Source organism: Perca flavescens, chromosome 22 (assembly GCF_004354835.1).
Source record: "Perca flavescens isolate YP-PL-M2 chromosome 22, PFLA_1.0, whole genome shotgun sequence".
NCBI classification, from domain to species: Eukaryota; Metazoa; Chordata; class Actinopteri; order Perciformes; family Percidae; genus Perca; species Perca flavescens.
The window spans coordinates 6,572,401-6,591,800 of NC_041352.1; the positions used below are offsets into that span (position 1 = coordinate 6,572,401).

At 40.8% G+C, this 19,400-nt stretch overlaps 1 protein-coding gene across 4 annotated transcripts in view; it reads right to left on the minus strand.

Annotated features, from left to right (window-relative positions):
• The window catches only part of LOC114549067 (partitioning defective 3 homolog), a 387,004-nt gene that overhangs the window by 227,458 nt on the left and 140,146 nt on the right, over window positions 1-19,400 (minus strand). For all 4 annotated transcript variants that reach the window (XM_028569211.1, XM_028569212.1, XM_028569210.1 and 1 more), the window contains exons 4-5: window positions 5,656-5,840; window positions 2,372-2,509 (exon numbers count right to left, since the gene is read on the minus strand). In XM_028569211.1, coding sequence (XP_028425012.1) covers window positions 2,372-2,509; window positions 5,656-5,840 — 323 coding nt within the window. The remainder of the gene's footprint in view (window positions 1-2,371; window positions 2,510-5,655; window positions 5,841-19,400) is intronic.

Consider the following 19,400-nt stretch of genomic DNA (forward strand, 5'->3'; position numbering starts at 1 on the left):
ATAACACAGGAAAGTTGTTTGTGAAAAAAGCCAACGGCAACGCGTTTGGCAGCTTGAATATCGATCAACTTCTTTTCATTTTGACGGTTCTAGTGTTCCTTCAAATGACTTGTGCATTTGCTTTACTCTTCTTTCCATATCACAATATTCCACACCCTTTCTTTGCTCCTTTTCTCATTCTATAACATGAAGGAGGGATAGCTTAAACACCTCCTACATGAATCAGATTAGGTAGCTGAGGTAGTGACGGGCAGAGAGGGACAGAAAAACTGGGAGAAATCCTCTTCACGTCGAGCTCAGTGAGTCCGACACCTTCCAAGGTCATTTCTGCTCTCCCAGCAGAGAGCCTCTGTCACTTTTAATAACTTTTAAAGGGAACATATTTTCTCTCTTCTGACAGGCTGAGGAGCAGAGGGACCAGTCGCAGAGTGAGACAATCACAAAGTGCCAACAGAGCAAGGAGGTGTGAAGTGAGGAGACAAGCCTACGATGACTAACAATGTTCGCGGTTAAAAGCATCGCCACATAGAACAGAAGTATGAAGTCTGATGTCAGTCACCGTTTCTGTTGCAACCAGTCGGCCAGTAATCACTACTCCGTTATCTGTCACTGTGCTTACAATTGCTGTAACACTATGGCAGGGTATGATGCATTATGACACAATACAGCGATAAAAAGCTAATTAGGCCTATCAGCTACACAAAACTCTCTCGGTTTGGCAATGTTTACAAAATGGTGTCGTCCAGCGATTTTTGCATGCAGAAACTCGAGTGATGCGTTTCACGTCACCGCTGAAAAAAGGACAACAGCAGCGTCCAGCTTTGGAGACGAAGACAAGATTATAACCTATTCTGAAGAGCCCATCATGCTTTTTTTAATCATCTGTGTCCTCCTTGATTTAACAGGATGAACGCTACTAGCAACTGTAGGGTGGTGGGGTGCAGGATCACCGCGTCATGTGGATGCTGTAACAGTGTTGTTGTCATTACTTAGAATTCTTCATGGGGGCGACAAAAAATACGCATTACAGCTTTAAGGTGCTGGATTCATGTTTTTACCAAATGACATATGTTACATGTAACTGTCACTCAGTGGGATATATTATTATGGCACGGCTGCCAAGTGGACATGAAACCTATTCTTGTATGCAGCTAATAATACCTGAAATGGTCAGCATACAGTATGTATGATCACATTTATTCCCTCCGATTCCGACACCCAAACTCAAGTTGTTCTTCGATACCGATTACCGCAACCAATACCAGTGTTTCTCCCAAATTTAAAATCTGTATGCCTCACAATGGGGGACTCATCGGGATCCTTTTCAAGTAAGGAAACATGAGGCATGGCTAATCTTCACAAAAATTCATTAACTTGAAATCGGACACCATTGTTAGCTTTATAAGACCTTTAGAGATATGTTGTATAAGTGGCGTGACAAAATTCAAACTGTAAATATAGCTAGTTATGCTGACAGCCAGCCAAGATTAACTGGAACTGTTGTAAGAGATTGCTGGTGTAACAAGCTCGCTGACCGCGCTATCACTCTCACACACGGGCCATTTAGCTGGCAGGAAGAGGGGAGCTGCAGGCCCTGGAGCTCTGTCAGCGCAGCAGCGTTTGGTCCATTAACCCCAAAACGGTGACTTTGCGCGGGTATGGAGTGCTGTGGGCTGCAAGCCGTAACGGAGCTCAATCGAGCTCAGAACAGGCCGGGGTGTGTAAAGGAAGGCAGGCCGTGCAGCGAGGCAGCAACACAGGCAGCACCGGCAGCTGAACTCCGACACACAGTCTTACCAAATTTGCAATAAGCCATCAATTTTCGTAAAACGTCCCATATTTGAGCTTTATATAGTTGATTTCTCGCTTAAAAAAGTCTCAGAAGTGAATTTAATAACGTAATAGCCTGACAAACAATGTATAACTTTGCAATGAGACCTGCTGTCGAGTCTCCCATGTGTTTCTATGTAGTTTGCTCAAACCAATCAGCGCGTAGCTCATTCTGAATATTCATGAGCATACCATATTTGGGAGAAAAGCTCTTGTTCCAAATAGAGCCATATTCACAGGGTAGTTAAGGGCCTAATAAAATAGCATTCGGGCAATTTTCAGCCCAACCAATGTTACATACTCCATTAGGAGACCTTAAGGAACAGTGTAAAATACACTATATAATCATTCTATCACCCCTTTAAGGGAGAGAGACTAGGGAGAGGGAAAACTGGAGGGAGAGGTGTTACTCTGGTTGAAATTCTGGCGTTTTCATGGCCCGACATGCTTATGATTGCTAATGTTTTCAAACAAGTTGTCTTTTCCTGTCTTTAAACCTTAATAAATGACCCTATTTTTTGTGTAAAGTCCACCTCCATACCTGTTCCTGTCTGTCAAGCCATCGGTCCACCATTGGATGGTTGGCGCTCAGGGAAGATCGAGTCATTTCCCTCTGAAACTGAGTGGCCCAGCCACTCGCATCACGTGGAAGACTCCGATAGGCCTGGCCTCCCCTACCCTGCAGAACAACAGGAAGAGGTGGAGAGCTGAACATCACTGCATGACCATCATGACCATTCTCCATGTTTTTGGCCTTTACACAGACAGTTTTGTGGGTTGGTGATATCTATAGCAGCTGGATGACAGACATTTTGTGGTGGATGGGAGTTAGTATATCTTGGACTTGTGCCACACACCAATACTGTGTGGTTCATTCAAGTCTCACTCCATCCAACCCTCACCCCGAACCCTTTCCCACAGCTAAACCTGAGCCGTTACTAAAAGGTCTATTACAATAAGTCAGCCACAGCTGAGCTCTTCTATTACGCGAAAAAAAACACCTTTCAAAAATTGCTACTGCCAAGGTAATGTCAAACGCCAGCAGACTTGCTACGAGCACAAAAAGCACACTAAATTACATTCCAGACATGCTAGCCTTGGCATTGAAATTGCGGTGATTGAAGGTCATGGTGGCTGAAGCTATTTGAATAAAAATGAAAGCAAATTATATTAAAAGACACAGCGGACACAATGATTCACCGAGACACAAACAGAATGAGAATGATTAAAGGTCTGATGAGTTACGAAACGGCAGCTAAAGAGCGAGGCAGACGAAAACAGAAGTTTGGGTTTCTTTAATGAGACATCACACAACAAAAGACGAGACAAAAGTTCAAAAAGAACCCCCCCCTCCCCCCAAGTGGGATTGGAGAATTGCAGAATGAGAGGGAGGATGACAGGCAGCCCGAAAAGGTGAACACAGACAAAGAAAAGAAGTTATGTTCAGAGAGTGATAAAATAGCAGCAAACAATACAAAACAAAAGAGAGTATGAAAGAACCGGGGAGAGATCCTTATCCTCTGCATGCTATAAGTAGAAATGTGTGTTTTAGTGCAGTTGAATGTGGTGTGACAGGGCCTGAGGAAGCACTGCAGACAGGACTGTAAAACTCAGCCGGACACGTGGGGTCTACTGAGACGGCCCCTGATAGCCATCGTGACCTCGGTCCCCGAAATGCAAGACGGCGCGACAAAAGGACCCCACTTCACAAACTTTTACGACACATCAGCTCGTAAAATGCAGAGAAAGCCAGATACAAGAGAGGTAGTAATAAATCAACAATCTCATATCCACTGCCTAATCCATTTATTTCACTGTGCTAAGCGTGGAGAACCCAGAGTATGAGGGATTGTAAAGTCATTGAGAGAAGTGATGAGTTTACAGTGCTAGCTGATGACTGAGGACTCCCGTTGGCTTATATTAGGGAGATATAGCAGAACTGAGCCTTACTCAGCCATAACTGGACTCAAAGGGAATTGAACATAACATGGTTGGCTGTAGTGTGTAAAGGAAATTAGCCCAGACAATGGGGAGACAGTATAGCGCATGGCTTGCATCCATACGCTCTTCTGGCAATGTTAATCACTGATGTATGGTTCCCTTTGAGAAAAATGTTTGCACCAAGACATAAATATATCAAAATCAATGCTGACTAATACATTCAACATCTGTTGTTGATTGAATAAAAATAGACTTCATCTTGGACTGATGGTGAATATATGACGTTGGAGGTATGAAAAAGAGATGCTGAAAATTAGGAAGACTAAGTCTCCCTTTTTATTGAATAAAATCTAATGGCTGCAGTCAAAAAGCTGAATAAAAATCACAGCCTCCCAGTGCTAGAACATTACTTTTCAGAGCAGTCACCAGTGACAGAAAGATTAGGTAAATTAGGTCAGTGATTCAGAGTGGGGTCTGTGGCACTCTGCCCGGGGGTCTGTGAAAAGTTTTACAGATTCATTCATTTAAATTATCATGATTTTATATTTCAATGACTAATGTTTAATTTATATATATATATAATCAATTCAAAACAGGACTTTTCACATGCAATCTATGGTGTAACGTCACAGTTATTGTTGTTATATGATGTGCTCATGTGCAATAATTTGTTTAGAATCTTGTTTATAATCCTGTTGTGTGAATTCTGTAACCCAAACCCTGCTTATGCCACAGTGCAAAGCAACCAAACATGAATACCCTGCAGAGTGGACGTGACAGGGCAGAGCAACACAAGGGCCAAATTGCAGAAAAGAGTCAGAAAAAGCATCTATTGACCCACCTGTTCTGCTGATTGTGTATTCTTCATTCTTTTCAGCAAACTAACTCAAACAGAAAAAACATTTGAACGTATTTGCTCAGTGTAAGATGGGCCAGAAAAGACGGCATGCTGACGAAATGAAAGGCCTAATAACCGTTTCACCTTAACCTTTTTTTCTCCGCCCTCTGCTCGGGAGTTTGTGGTTACATTGTTGAGGCTCTGACAACTAAAGTGTCTTTAAATAGGATTATCAGACCCACTAATCGCATGGAGGTTTGCTGTGTCACGTTCCAAGCACTCAATCATCTCCCATTTTTTAACCTCCCTGTTTTATTGGGAACATATCTATTTCTCAGCAAGGCTTAAAGATCTTTCAGCACCCCGTGGGGGCAGCCATTTTGAGAAGTTAATTGGCTTCCCCCATCTTTCTGAAGCCGCAGGGAGGATGTACCTGAGCTACGCTTTTTTTTTTTTACCATTTATAATCAGAGGCTTAAAGGCATCAGAAAGGTAAATTTAGAAGAAAGGGAACGTGTTTAACAATCCCTGCTCGTCTTTCTAAAAGACAAGAAGGGTGTTATCACGAGGAACTAGTTTGAGTTAAAGACTATCTCTGCCAGCGCTGAAATCTGCAAGCAGGGCAGCGCAGGCTTCATATCTAACGTTTATTTCTTTGATTTGGCGTGCAGAGGAGAGACGGAATGAAAATGAGGGAAGAGAGGAGGAAGTTAAAAACAGAGAGGCTGCTGGAGGTTGGAAGACTTCAGAGCCCATATCTCTGACATTATAATTGATGCAGCTTCAGTACGTCTGCAGCACTGTGGAAAATAACTTCTGGCAAGCTGTTGGAATCGGTATATACTACTTGACAGGGGTGTAGAATTAATGTAACGCTTTAAGTTCTGTTGAATTTTAACACCTTTTTAGATTCACATAAACCTTTATGGCATACATGGTATATCATAGTAAGTATTTATATAGGTATTTCTCTTGATAGCAGTTGAAAGTCAAGGTTACCACACATTTTAGGATACCGATGCATTGCTGACCAGATTTATAGTTACCTTTCGTTCCAGGCTGCCAGTGCCAGCGCTTGTGTTTGGTTTGTGCTTCTGCTTTTGGAAGCCAACAGTTGTGGACCAGCGGGTTGGGTTCTTTCTGGACGGTTCCTCTGGACCACCCGGGATTTCCCCCATAGGAAGGCCGGCCAGGGAGGGATCACTGGTGCGACGGACATGGAGAGGCATGTCTGAAAGATAGGGGACACGGAGAGGGAAGGAGAGTTAAAGCAACATTGAACCACTTGCTCATTTATTCATATATTGAGCAGATCACTTTCCACCTCAGTGTTTAAACTGTGGCACATTTCTGGGGCCACTGTTCTGTCTGGTAACCATAACACCCCTACAGTACCTCCTCAACCACACTTTATGTCCACTGAGACATGGGAAGTGGTGATTATAAATACTTGTTTCCATAGAAGGTCTATTGAGCCCAAAAGGAAACATTGTACAACTCAACTATTTGGTTTGGCTTGGCTTGAGTCCTGCAACAGTGACATAAATTTACTGTAGCTATACTTTTAGTGGGAAAATTACCCAGACAGCAATACAAAAAAATGTAAATATGACAGAAAATGATGTATGTGAAAAACTATCCAACTTTTTCTAGGTCTAGCCACCCTTAAAAATAATAATTACAATTGTAATTGCAGCAAAATTGCTCATATATCATGATCTGACTCTTAAGATAAGGGTCATTCTTACATACTGCACTACCGACTGAAGCTTATGGTTCTGGAAAGTTCCCCCCTTGAAACTGGGTCTTACAACCAAAATGACCCCAGCCATCAAACATCTCCAAGAAACTGCACAGGAAACACTGGACCATGTTACAGCTGCCACTTCGACCAATCTGCAACTAAAACTTGGTCTACAGTTCTCATATGTGATCAGAGCTGCCAAAACAAGTAGAGGGAATGAAGTTGCTCTACACTTCACACTCCAGCTAAAACATTCACTGAGAAATCCCGCTGATGTCTGTTACACTGTAAGTATATCCGTGAACTGTGGTATGAATCATCTGGATTTTCCCAAAAGGCCATGTGGATTTGTTTATGACGTTACACCCATAATTATGCAAATAGTTGGGTAACCACCTGTCATCCATCGGCGGATCATGGCAGCGAGCATATGCCGGTGCTAAGCTTCCATCTGATACACCAGAGACATGTCTTAGTGGTGGAAGCGACGCATTTTAATCACGACTTGCGCTGTGCTGCATATTTAACACTGTGACAAGAGTGGGGAGATTTGAACGCTACTGTAAGGGTTATTTGCGACCGCCTGCAACGTAGCCCGGAATAAGTGACTGATTCCCCGAAAATAAAAGTGAGATCAATTGAGATTTGTTGGTGCCTTTATATTCCAGACAGAAAAATCACACCCTAGCTTTCAATATTTTGTTAAACACTAATCTTTTCAAGAAGCATCTCTCTTGACTTCAGTGACTGACACCCGTTCTCCCATGTCATTCACCTGTACTTGCTCTAATATGCTTACATGATAAAAACATCTTTACCTCTCTCCTTCCTTACTCTTTATTTCAGTGTGAAGGATAGAATTGGGCACACAACAGCACTTAGCAATCCACACTCAGGACATGCTTGTTGTAATACTTTCACTACATTTAACAGTAGTTTATTGGTAAATGAATCACATTTGATGTTAAGTGTAAATGATAAATATCACTGGTCATTAAAAAAAAAACGTCTTATTGTTGTCCACTTTACTGCTGGGTTTGGCAATGTTTCAATCTCACTATCAAAACTCAAAGTATGGCTTATGGCAATGCAGTAATGTTTGCACCATTATCCTATTTTAGTCAAAAAGATCTGTTGTCACAGTGTGTCCAACAGCACAGCCCCCTCCTTCCACTAAGAGCAAGGGATTTCATATGTAAATGACTATGTGACAACATCTGGAAACTTCTAGGAACTTTCTCTGCAACTAAAAAGTCGAGAAACTACTTCTTCTAAGTAACTTGAGTTAATAAAACACAATTTGTCATGAGGAAATCATTGCTGCAGGTCAAGTTCTTATACAGTGGAAAAAAAACACACTTTCAAAGTAGCTTTCCCAAAACTCTGTTCGAAGTTTGAGTTTCCTCCTAACCAAACCACTCTGCTGACATAGACCATGCCAACAAAACTCACCAGCAGCTTTTAATATAGTCTGTATTCCTCTGTTACAAATGTGTTTCATTTATTTTGGCCATTGTCTGTAGGCTTCCTAGAAGGAGGTTGGGAATTCAGTAAAGAAACCACAGCTAGCAGCCAGACGGCCAGTCATAGTGCGTTTACTCTTAAATTAGATGGAAGATTCAATAATGGCATTTAATAGACTTTGCCCCCTCTCGGTAATGGCTGGTTCACGTCCAGTTCAGGGCTCTAATGACGTTCACCTCAGACAGCGGGGGTAATTAAAGTCCGGTATTATCCTACATGACAGGCTTAGAAATGACACACACACAAATACAGAAAGACAGGGAGTGAGAGTGAGATCCACAGAGACTGGGAAAAACTGAGAGGATAAACAGGAATTAAATGACACAAATTAAAGGATTAAAAAACAGATGCTTGGAGATCGTATAAATCTGAAAATTCACATCAAATCTCAATACTCGTTTTCTACCTCAGAATGAGTTTTTTTTTTTTTTTTTAAGAATGTTTTAATAAAGGTTTGATTTTTGTGTATCTGTGTGTGTAGGCACAAAGTTAGACAAGACACTTTTAATTAAAAACCTTGGTAAATTTCCCAGAATACCTCAAGGCTCAGTTCTTTCTTGACAGTTATCTGGGTCTTTTGAAACCATGACTACATCCTTCTTCCTTTATGAAAGATGATTGTTTTCAGATGATAACAGACTAAAATGTCCATTGTTAGGGACTAATATTTATTTGTATCATTTAAATCCATGCTTTTTCCAAACATATCACCAAATAACAGAATTAAATGCAGCTAAACTTGGGAATTTCTACAAGAGATGCAGCTTTACATCAAGTGTTAATAGATGTTATGGTCTAGAACAGAGATATTCAAAAAGGGGGTCCGGGACTCCCCAGGGGATACTCAGATTTACTGCAGGGGGGCCACCAAATTATAAATTTTTTGAAAGTTTTTTCTAAATTTTAACATGAATCTAACATATTATTAGCAAATATACAGTAAATCAGCCTATTTGTGAAAAACAGTGATGATAGGATTACTATACTAGAAGGTAGTCTAAGGACTAAGGAAGCCATCCACAGATCCAGTTAATACTAAGGATTCACAGTGCCACATGCATGGTTAATATTAAAACCTTATTTATAAAATCATGCCAACAATTCTTAATTGAATAAGTCAGTATGCTATGCACTAAAAATGTATGTATAAAGGCTTTAAGCCGCCCTACATGTTATTGTAGGCCCAGTTTAATATGCAACTCAATTTTATACAATATACAGTATGTAGTAGGGGGTCCCTGTTCCGTCTGTATTTCAGTTAGGGGTCCTTCGCTTAAAAAACGTTGAAGACCCATGGGCTAGAAGATGTCATTTAATGTTTAATTCATCAGAAACTAGATGAGGCAAATCTCTTTTCCAATTTTATCAGAACATCTCATTGTTCATGCTTTCCCTTGCAGATTACACAACCGACACAACAGATTTAGATAAGCGTGAGTGAGATATATAAAGGATTTACTTTGTGTGACTTTCTTTGCACTGCAGATCTATGATTACACATCAACTAATAATGTGTGGTTATTTACAATGCCACTGGCATTTGAACATTAACAAGAATAGCATATTCCAATTTAATGAGGTCTTCTATTTAATAAAATGCTGATCCATCACGGGTGCAAATCCCTACAGATTAACATATGATAAAAAAACAGAGATGTTATGGAGTGTGTGCTTGTTTGTGTGTATACTGTTTAGAAGGTCACAATATGAAGATTCTCTCCCCTCTCCGTTCTCCCTGACCAATTTTCCTCTATTTAATTTGTGATGGGATTATCCTGGCAGTCCGAAGGGTTTGGTTGGTCCCACGTTTAATAACCCGCGCAGCCAATTCAGACCGAGCCAGCCATCGATCCAGGCTGAACAGAGAGCGAGACCATTTGGGGGGGGGGCTAATAAAACGAGGCCCTAATCCAGCCCCTGTAGTGAGGGATTATGGACAGGGTGCAGGGTCATAGAGATGTACACACACCACAATTCACCACAGGGAGAGGGCAGACTCTCCGGGGGCTATCACCTCGTATTGCTTTGTCCTCTATTTATCTTTCACACCTACCTTGCTTGGAGGAGAAATATATTAGCTTGAATGAACCACTGTTGATAAAAGCATTGCTATACATACACAGCACTTGAGTCAATATTAAAGTCATTTAGTTTAGTATTAGATTGAAGAATTTGAAAATCTAAATGCCATAAGGTTACTCAACTCAATTCTGGACCTACAGTGTGAGCTCAGCTATTGAGTTTGAGTTTGTTTGAAATGGGAAGGAATACATTTTTAGTACAGGTGGTGGGCCTTGCTTTAATTACAACAGTATGTGCCCGACTGGCAAAAAGCCCTGACATATGCCATCATAAAAAAAAATATAGCCATATATGACATAAGAAGTTTTAGAACAATATACTAGAGTCATTATTGTGAAGTTCAGGATGTTCCACTGTTCATTCAAAAGGCATCACACAAAGCCAGACGCTATTTCAGTTTTTGCAGCAAATATTAGAAAAAACATCAAATAAGAATCAATTTTAATATATATAACAGTCCTTCCAAAAAAGATGCTGAGTTTTTTTGTGATTGTTGCAGGCAGAAATCCTTGATTATGAGGCACGTTTTCTTAAAAAAGGCGATGGAATATGCAAGATATTAATGCAATTTTATGCGATGAAATTGCGGGAACTTGCAAAAACTGCAGTTTGATGAAAAAGAGAAAAAAAAAGTGATTCCCCCAACACCCTGCTTTTCGATGATGTTCACATTGCGTAATTACGTCAGTTCATAACATTCCCATCGTAACAGGGGAAAATGGCTGCTCTTGTGTGAAGTAAACGCAACATTTTTCAACTTTCTGCTAAGATATATGTGACTTTTTTGCAACGAAAATGCGGGGATTATAAAATCATGCAAGCCCCGCATATTTTGCGCGGAAATCAGCAATTTATGCGGCGAAAGTGCGCCGTATTTGAAAAAATGCGGATTTTGGCTGATTATGCATTGAATTAGGCGATCGCATAATCACGTTTTTCTGGAGGGACTGATATAATAATTTTTATTTAATAATTTAAAAAATGAGGACACCAATGATAGCCAAGTCAGTGGTGTGTGTTGGTCCAATCAAGTGCAGGAATAGTTTGTGTTGTTGCAAGTGATAATCATCTATTGTCAACTTCAACATAAATACTGCTTGCTTTGATTATAACCAACAGCACGTGCCCTCTTTACTGGCAAAAAGAACCAGCATCAGCATTATGAAAATAAATTCATGAATAACTTGGGTTGACAAGAAAAAAGTTTCGTGAACTCTTTATACGGAGAAAATTTCAGTGGGAATGCAAATGTGTATTTAAGATGTTACAGATATGAAATGAAAGATTAATTAGTATTTGCATGGTCTATTTTTTGACCAAATATTTATTGAGACACTAATTTTAGTTGAAAGATTGAACACTCTCCAATTCTGTCCAGATTTGAAAACCCAAAGCAAATGTTACTGACAGCCCACCAATTGGCGTGTTGTTCCAATCAGGAGAGGAAAAGGTTAATGTTGTTGTCCACTTTAAATAACGTCTATCTCAAGCAAGTGACTTGTCAGACTATACATTATAGGAAATGCCATCATTTATCCCTGACAATATGCTGTTCCTCTTAATAAACATGGGCGTGTTTGAGGACACCCACTGCTGTTCGTTTTGAGCCCTTTGAGGTCTTGTTGATGCTTTTGTGTTGTCTGGGTGTATTTGTAGCTCTAGATGATCCCCATTGAGTTGATGGCAAGTGACATGCTTAACATACACCTTTAACTGCCTGGTGTTAGAAGTGAGGAAGTCACTGGGATGAATGCTACAATGTCACAGAAGAGTACTCTTTACCTTCCTAAGTATTATTGGCTGGTTGGTTGAGATTAATGTACAAAGACAACCTATTAATTTTCTGCAGTTTAAACAAGGTGTAAAAATGTCAAAAACCTTGCCCACAATAACACACCACTAAAAAAACTATACTTTTAACACAGTCATCTCTCTAGTTAGTCATAAACAACATTGACCTGCAGTACAGTCACATCTACCTCACTTCACTTTCCCACTTTTCCCTCAAGTGGCTCTAATAACGCAGCAAAATAAACTTCTAACTTAGTGGTGAAAGAGATGGGGGTCAGCTCTAATGTATTAGCTGTGTAAGTTTCCAATCACTGAAATGGCACAAAGTAAAAATAGAGGGTCCTTATTATACCTGGAGAGGAGGGAGTGGTCCTTCCTCCTGACTGGCTGCCAACTCAACGTAATGGAGCTAATGCTTCAGCATACTGATAAGGTTATATAGAGGACACGCTAAGGAGGGACTGTGTGTCTGTATGTGTCTTTTATGCTTGTTCTCTCCGATTTTCATTCTTATGATGACCAAATGACCTCACAGGCTTTAACTTGGGTATTAACATTGTTGTAAAGTGATGTATTCTTGCATTTCCAGAGGTGTTTCCACTTAATGCCAAGAGGATGGTTAAGAACTGGCTCCTGGTTAGCCAAAATGACTTTAAAGCTTAAGTGCGTAACTTTTGACATTAATGAACGTTCGTTACATTCAAGCCATTGCCAAATGAGTTGCTACAAAGCTAATCAAGACTATCAGCTCCACACAACTCTCTCTGGATTTCTCAGTATGGCTATGTTTAGAAGATTGTGGCGTCCGGCGTGAAGTGAAGATAATGACCTCTTCTGAAGAGTCAATCATGTTTTTTTAATCCTCCGTGTCCTTCTTGGCTACTAGCAACTGCGTGGAGGAGGGGTGGGGGTGGTGCGCTATCACAGAAGGCTTGTATCATGTGGACGCGCCAACAGTGTTGTTGTCATTCTTAGAATTCCTCATGGGGGGAGACAGAAACTACGCACTATAGCTTTTAAGCGACTTTGAGTCCATGAAAAGCGCTATATAAATTCAATTTATTATTATTATTATTAAATACAAGCACAGAGGAAATCAAACCAAGTACAGGGGAAACTAACATGTTTAACACTGTTTAAAAATACATTAGGTTTTAGAGTCATATCCTCGGGATTAAAGAACTTCTTTCTAGTCTCACCATTTTAGTCCTGACATTTAACAATCATACAAGGAGATATCCCCTGCAGAGGAGTAAGGTAATCTCTCCTCCACACAGAAAAACCTCTATGATTAAGAATTCACTGTTGTAGTTGATTCTTACTTTTATTTCACTGGAACACCATTTGCTCCAGTATCACTGATTTCATTGATCCCCGAAAGCAACAAGCTGAAGCCTGTTCAATTGAGAAGGCCAGAATGTCTAGGAGAATCAAGAAATCTTTAACCTAAAGGTCTCTGTGATTTGAAATGTTCAAGGTTGCAGCGGGTGTTTGTCTTCAGCTGTCAAATGAAAAACACCTACTATGACATCACTCGTTGGGGTGTGGCCACAAGTGCAACATACTTGGGAGTTTGACACAAAGGGCAGTGCAACAGCACTTTGTTTTCGTATGTGCCTCTGTGTGGTTTTACCCTTTGATCAAATTTATGAGAGGGTGGTTTAGGAAAAGAAGGTACACTAATACATTAAAACGTAGTCACGTCACAGATGCTATAATGTATCCAATGTTGGAATTTTCCTGTACAGTAAGATGTGGGTGAGAGGTTATGGAATAAATAAAGCAGGGTCTCCGCTAGTATTTAAATACAAATATGCGCATACAGTTAGAATGCAGGAACTATCAGCAGCAGGGATGAAAGCTGGCTGGTGGATGAACTGGGTATTTTCTCTTGGGGCCCTCTGGCCCTGCCGTATGCCGAGTCCATGCTTTCACATCGAACTGATTTAAATATAAATGCCAAGCAACCATGGCTTAATGAAATGTCTAAAAGCCGTTTTTTTTTTGGGCTACGTTGAATACTTCCAGCCTAAACAAGTTCAATGTCTGAATAAATTATGGCACTGAGCCATTTTAACTCTCTTCTCCAACCATGGACTACATATTGATGTCCCTTGTGTGCGGTGAAGGGGATTTCCACTGAATACACCCTGACCTTATTCATCCACGGGGGGACAAAAAAATCCATTTTTGGGGCGAGCAAGACGAGCGAGTTCTGGAGTGGTGGGAACCAGGACTGTGGAGAAAGAGATGAAACATGTAGAAGAGTGAGCCAAACGGGGTCAAGAACACCACTCAGAGTACTTCTGTGATGTGTTTAGCAAACTATGTAATGTCAGACTGAGACGAGACAAACTTTGAATAAACATCAACTGTTGGCCTTTACCAGGAATGTCCATTCGATAGATGAATGGATGGAAAAGCACTTTAAAGCAAAGGGGCAGTTATGAAAACAAAAACCCTATTTAACTTTAGAGCTAAGTGCCCAACTGTCTATATATTTTGTGTGTATGTGTGTGTGTGTGTGTGTGTGTGTGTGTGTGTGTGTGTGTGTGTGTGTGTGTGTGTGTGTGTGTGGCTGCGATGACTTTTTTGTTTGGACTTTCAAGTGCATCCTAATTAATTTTTACATTTTTGTGTGTGTGTGTGTGTTTTTTTTTTTTAAATCAAATCCTCTGTGAAAGATGTAAGCATATTGTAGCTTCTTCTGACACATAGTCAATGTCCGCCCCCCTCTTTCATTTTCACTGTACACCCAAACCTCAAAGACAGACTCAGTCAAAACACTTACACATTGGCAAACTGTATTAAAATGCTACATATCTTGGGAAAGACTGATAAAGTCTGTCATGTGTCTATATGTAATACAAAATCCAAACATATTTTGCTAGTTTGTCAACTTTGTATTTACCAGTGCACCACTCAGCTTGTTCATGCACACATGGACATGTTTGTAGAGATATCAAAACAAGCCTCTTTGTGCTCCATGCTATTTACAGGTTCTTCACAAAGCAGCCCCCTCTTGTAAACTGGCCTACAATTTCACTTGACTGGCCTCAGTATGAAAGAATCTTCACCTCTTCTAATGGTGATAGAACTCATGCATCTCTGTGCAGTCCGACACCACTGTCTCTGTGCCAGAACTATATATCGGGGTCAGCACTTCAAAATGAAAATGTTTCGGACGAAGCCTCTGCAGTAATAGCGATCTCTTCAATCTTCTTCTGCCTTACGTATTTTGCATGAAGTGTAAAGCAATCTATAACATTCTTAATTCCTTGTATGTCATTTTTGAATTTTTTTTTTATATTAAAGACGTTAAATAAGGACGTAAACATATACCCAGGAAGTTCTACTCACTTTGGAATCAGTCACCGACTTAATGAAAAACTTCATCTGTCAATCATATTAGATTTGGTGTTGGATACAATGTCCCATCATAGTCCCTGAGTCAAACACTACAGCAGGAAAGAGCTGTATTCCCACAGGGTTGCTAAGTCAACTGTCCTGTTTTCATTTGACGCAAGAAATACAGAAAGGCAGAGACTGAGGCTTTCCTGTCAGGAAATATACAATACAGACTATTTACTGGAGGGAAAGACGAGAAGATGTCAGACTTCCTGAAGTCCTCAGAGATGAGACCTCCAGCAGCAGACACCTAGACACTTCAACAACAATAACACGTGTGTGTGTGTGTGTGTGTGTGTGTGTGTGTGTGTGTGTGTGTGTGTGTGTGTGTGTGTGTGTGTGTGTGTGTGTGTGTGTGTGTGTGTGTGTGCGTGTGCGCAGCTCTCAGACGGTTTCCCCAGACAATGAAGATCTCAGAGAGGAGGGGAGGAGTGGAGTTCACTCCCCAAATCAAACCTGACTCATCTAGGTCGAGGCTCTACTCATGCTGAGACCCCAGAGAGCAACACAGCTAGTGTTTTTGTGTTTGCATGTGCGCACATACTGTATGAATGTGTGCAAACACATGCACATGAGTGTGTTTATGGCTTTCATGTGCACATGCATCCTCATCTCTCATTTATCTGGGCTGATGAACAATTACATCAATACACATTTGGGGTCAGGTGATCATGCTTGATCTCTGGGCCAGACAAGTTCCTCTTGCACAAAAAGGTTTGGAAACAAGTTCAGATTCACTCCTTGTTTAAATCCAGTGATTCTCAGGTTAAATGTACTGCTGTGTATGCATATTGATTTCTGTTCATGGTCTTTTGCAAAAGTAGCACAATAAATTCCTCTTAGTTTGTTACTTCATAATGCCTTATCCATTCCCCCAAAACAAAACAATGTAGTAAAAATTGTATAAAAAAACCCCGGGATCAGCAGCCCAATTACAACGGCCCAACTCTATCTCGACTTAGACCAGACTCATGGAAAACCCCCTCCACACCCAGGCCCCCAGGGAGTTGCTAATCAACAAAGCAAACAGCCCTCAGTCGGCCCAGAAACAGGTCGGCAGCAGCACCTTCCATGTAAACACCATTTTGTGTGTTTCTCCATTAAGGCCGGTCCGGATGTACAGGCTCCGCGAGAAAAGGGGCCATAAATCTCACTCAGCCTGATATGTGGCCAAGTCGCTCACGATTAAAAATGCAGCTCTGAAAATGTCATGAGCCAGCCAGGAGGGCGAGAAGCTAGAGGCACAGCCAAAGCTACCGGGCTTGACACGATTTAGGTATTCAGTTTGGTTGGCCAAACAAATTCAGACTTCTACAGTAAATATCCAAAACCTGACACTGATGAGATGAATAAATACTTCACCCGAACCTCTCCTTGCCCATGTCCGAGTGTGCCATTGTATTTAGAGTGGTTTCTGCACCCAAATAAAAATAAAATCGTCTGAGGGTAAATACTGAACACTTGAAAACTGAACACAACAGTCACAGCATGTTGCCCATCAGTAGCTACTGACTTGCTACACAACTGTGTATTGGCCTTAAACTGTAGTATGCTAACACTTGTTTCACACATGTACTACTACTAAGAAGAGTTTTGATCTGTGTGAGTGTGCATAGCATGCATTAAGATAGCACCCCACTGAGTTAGCATTGCACTCCTACCACATGGTCATATTCACAATGAACCATTTCCCAAAACAGGACTAAAATTGATAGAGCAGAACTGTCTTTCTTATGCCGCAGTCTTCTTCCTTGTCAAAGCCTGGTGCCTTCATTACCCACAATGCAACTTCGATAGCCGACAATTTGATTGGATATCCACGTGTGTTATGCTAGTAGCGGCTAATGTAGCCTCAAGCTCAGCTTCAAGCTCACCCACACATTTCTTTCTTTTTCAAACTTGTAGTCTTCAGCCCCAAACTAGGCCAACAAAAGTGACATCACTTCTAATGCGTTTAGAAGTGATATACTTTATACAACTTTTTTTGCAAATCAGTGGATTTATAATAATTTCAGTAATTATGAGAGGTTACTATTACAAAAAGTGATACGGAGACAAGATCATTACTGAGACAACTACCAGCTTATATTTCCCAGTGGGCAACCATGCAAAAAGAATTAGCTTTTTCTACGTCTAAACAAGCATAAATTGTCACAGATTTAATTGTCACAGCCAAAGTGTGTGAGCTGAAACTGGAGGCTGCTGAGTGAGTGAATGAATTTCAGTTTCTGGCAGGTCAGACGCAGCATCTGACGTATGGAGCTCATTTCACTGCAGCTTCCAGACAGCACGTACACAAAATCCATATCGCAAACATTTCAGCCACGACAACAACTTCTTCCTCTGCTCTGAACAAAAACATCCTCACTTTCAGCTGCTCTTTTCAGCAAAGATGACTAATGCAAACTTCCACCAGACTCCCCAACTTTTGCTGGAGCCTTTGATGATTTATTGGGAAAAAGAGAAAGTTATTTGGTGTGTGAGATGAGAGGAGTGCTGCGTGAGGAGTGATATGGGAACTGGTGTGAGGCCTGTGTTGTTCAATGGACGGAGACATTTCTGGTTAACACTGAGTACATATGCTAATCTTGAAACAGCTCACACACACACACACACACACACACACACACACACACACACACACACACACACACACACACACAATCTATTTCTGCTCAGATACACACACTTACACAGCATGTATGAAGTCAGAGTAATTTACATGCAACAAGTCAAAGCATATCAGAGAGGCGTTCTTTCCATACTGCAGAGCAGAGCAACAAAGGCAAAAACTGAAGAAAAGAACAGTTTTAGAAGCAGTGAATCCAGGATGCTAAGAAACAGATGGTATTGCGATGTGCAGACTGTTTTGGATATGCATTGCTCAGATCAGTCACGCAGTATTATGAAAACACATGAGGTTTTCATAGAAATTAGAGGCAGGGGATGATGAGACGGAAGCAGAGGTTTTGAAAATCTAACTTTTCCTTGGTATGTACAGCACCCTTGGAAGGAATAACAGCAATTGGGCAACAAGGTGGCATAGTGTGTAGGGAGACTTGTCCTTGCTCTCACTGATAATGCCGATAATGACAGTATGACACAAAATAATGCTCGTATAATGGGAGAAAGTGCCAGTTTGACAGAAATCACATGAGAGTCACAGGGTGGCTGAAAGCTGCTGCTGTTTCCGGTCGGCTCTCTGCAGTGGGCGGGGCTGCTGCTCAGTTCCCCCCGCAACTGACGTGCGTGCACACACACACACGCGCGCACACACACACACAAATTGAGGACAGCTATGCTCGTTATTATAAGTGCAATGATAAGTTAAAGTCCAATAAGTACTTTATCAAACCGTATGAATGTGTGTCCCAGTCTAGGCCAGGATAGGAAATCAACTAACAATGTAAAGATCAACAAGCCACTGACACATATGTTCAAATGTGATTCATTCAACAAACAAACAAATTATTATTTTTTTGTTTTAAATCCACCAGCCATTTTCATATTATACCAATATTTGCAGCATCCTGAGCCTTTTTGGTAAGGTTACTAGGAAAACTCAGCCCAGAGTTTTATTCTTCCTGAAACTAGTTTCCTTTTACTTACAAAAAAAATTGCAACTTCATTGCAACAAAAAGGCAAGAGACATCGCAACTTTTATTGCAATTTTTTTTACAAAAGCTCCTGTAAAATCAGGCATTTTGGGCCGCAACAATCTCAAAAAAAGGCTGCGAAATCCTGGAGGGGACTGATTACTACAGTCACTTTACGATGCTTTTTAAATCATACACCACTAGGCTGGATTTCACAGAGATATAGGTGGATTGTGTCATGGCAACAAAAAGAAATTGCTTCACATGTCAAAACAGGGGAAAAGGTTGATGGTCTGTCAGTGACAAGTTTCCAAAGTGAATTGGAGGCAGTGAAATGTCTCAACCAAGGTTCAAAGTTTCAATTGCTCACGGCAATGGCACAACTTGACCCAACAGTAAGGTGTACAGAATGATGAAATATGCAAGTAACTTTTCAGCAATTGCAACAGCACTTGAAGTCCTGATCATGTGCTGTAAAGCATGAACTTTTGTGTCAAAGTTTCTTCTTTTGCAGTTGTCTGGACACACACATAGCATTTCAAAAACGTTGAAGAATGTATAAGGCTCTCTCAAATTGTGCCGTCATGCTAAGATGGAAGTTTGCTAACTTTTTCATTTCTTGACACATTTACGTTCTTAACCCCTT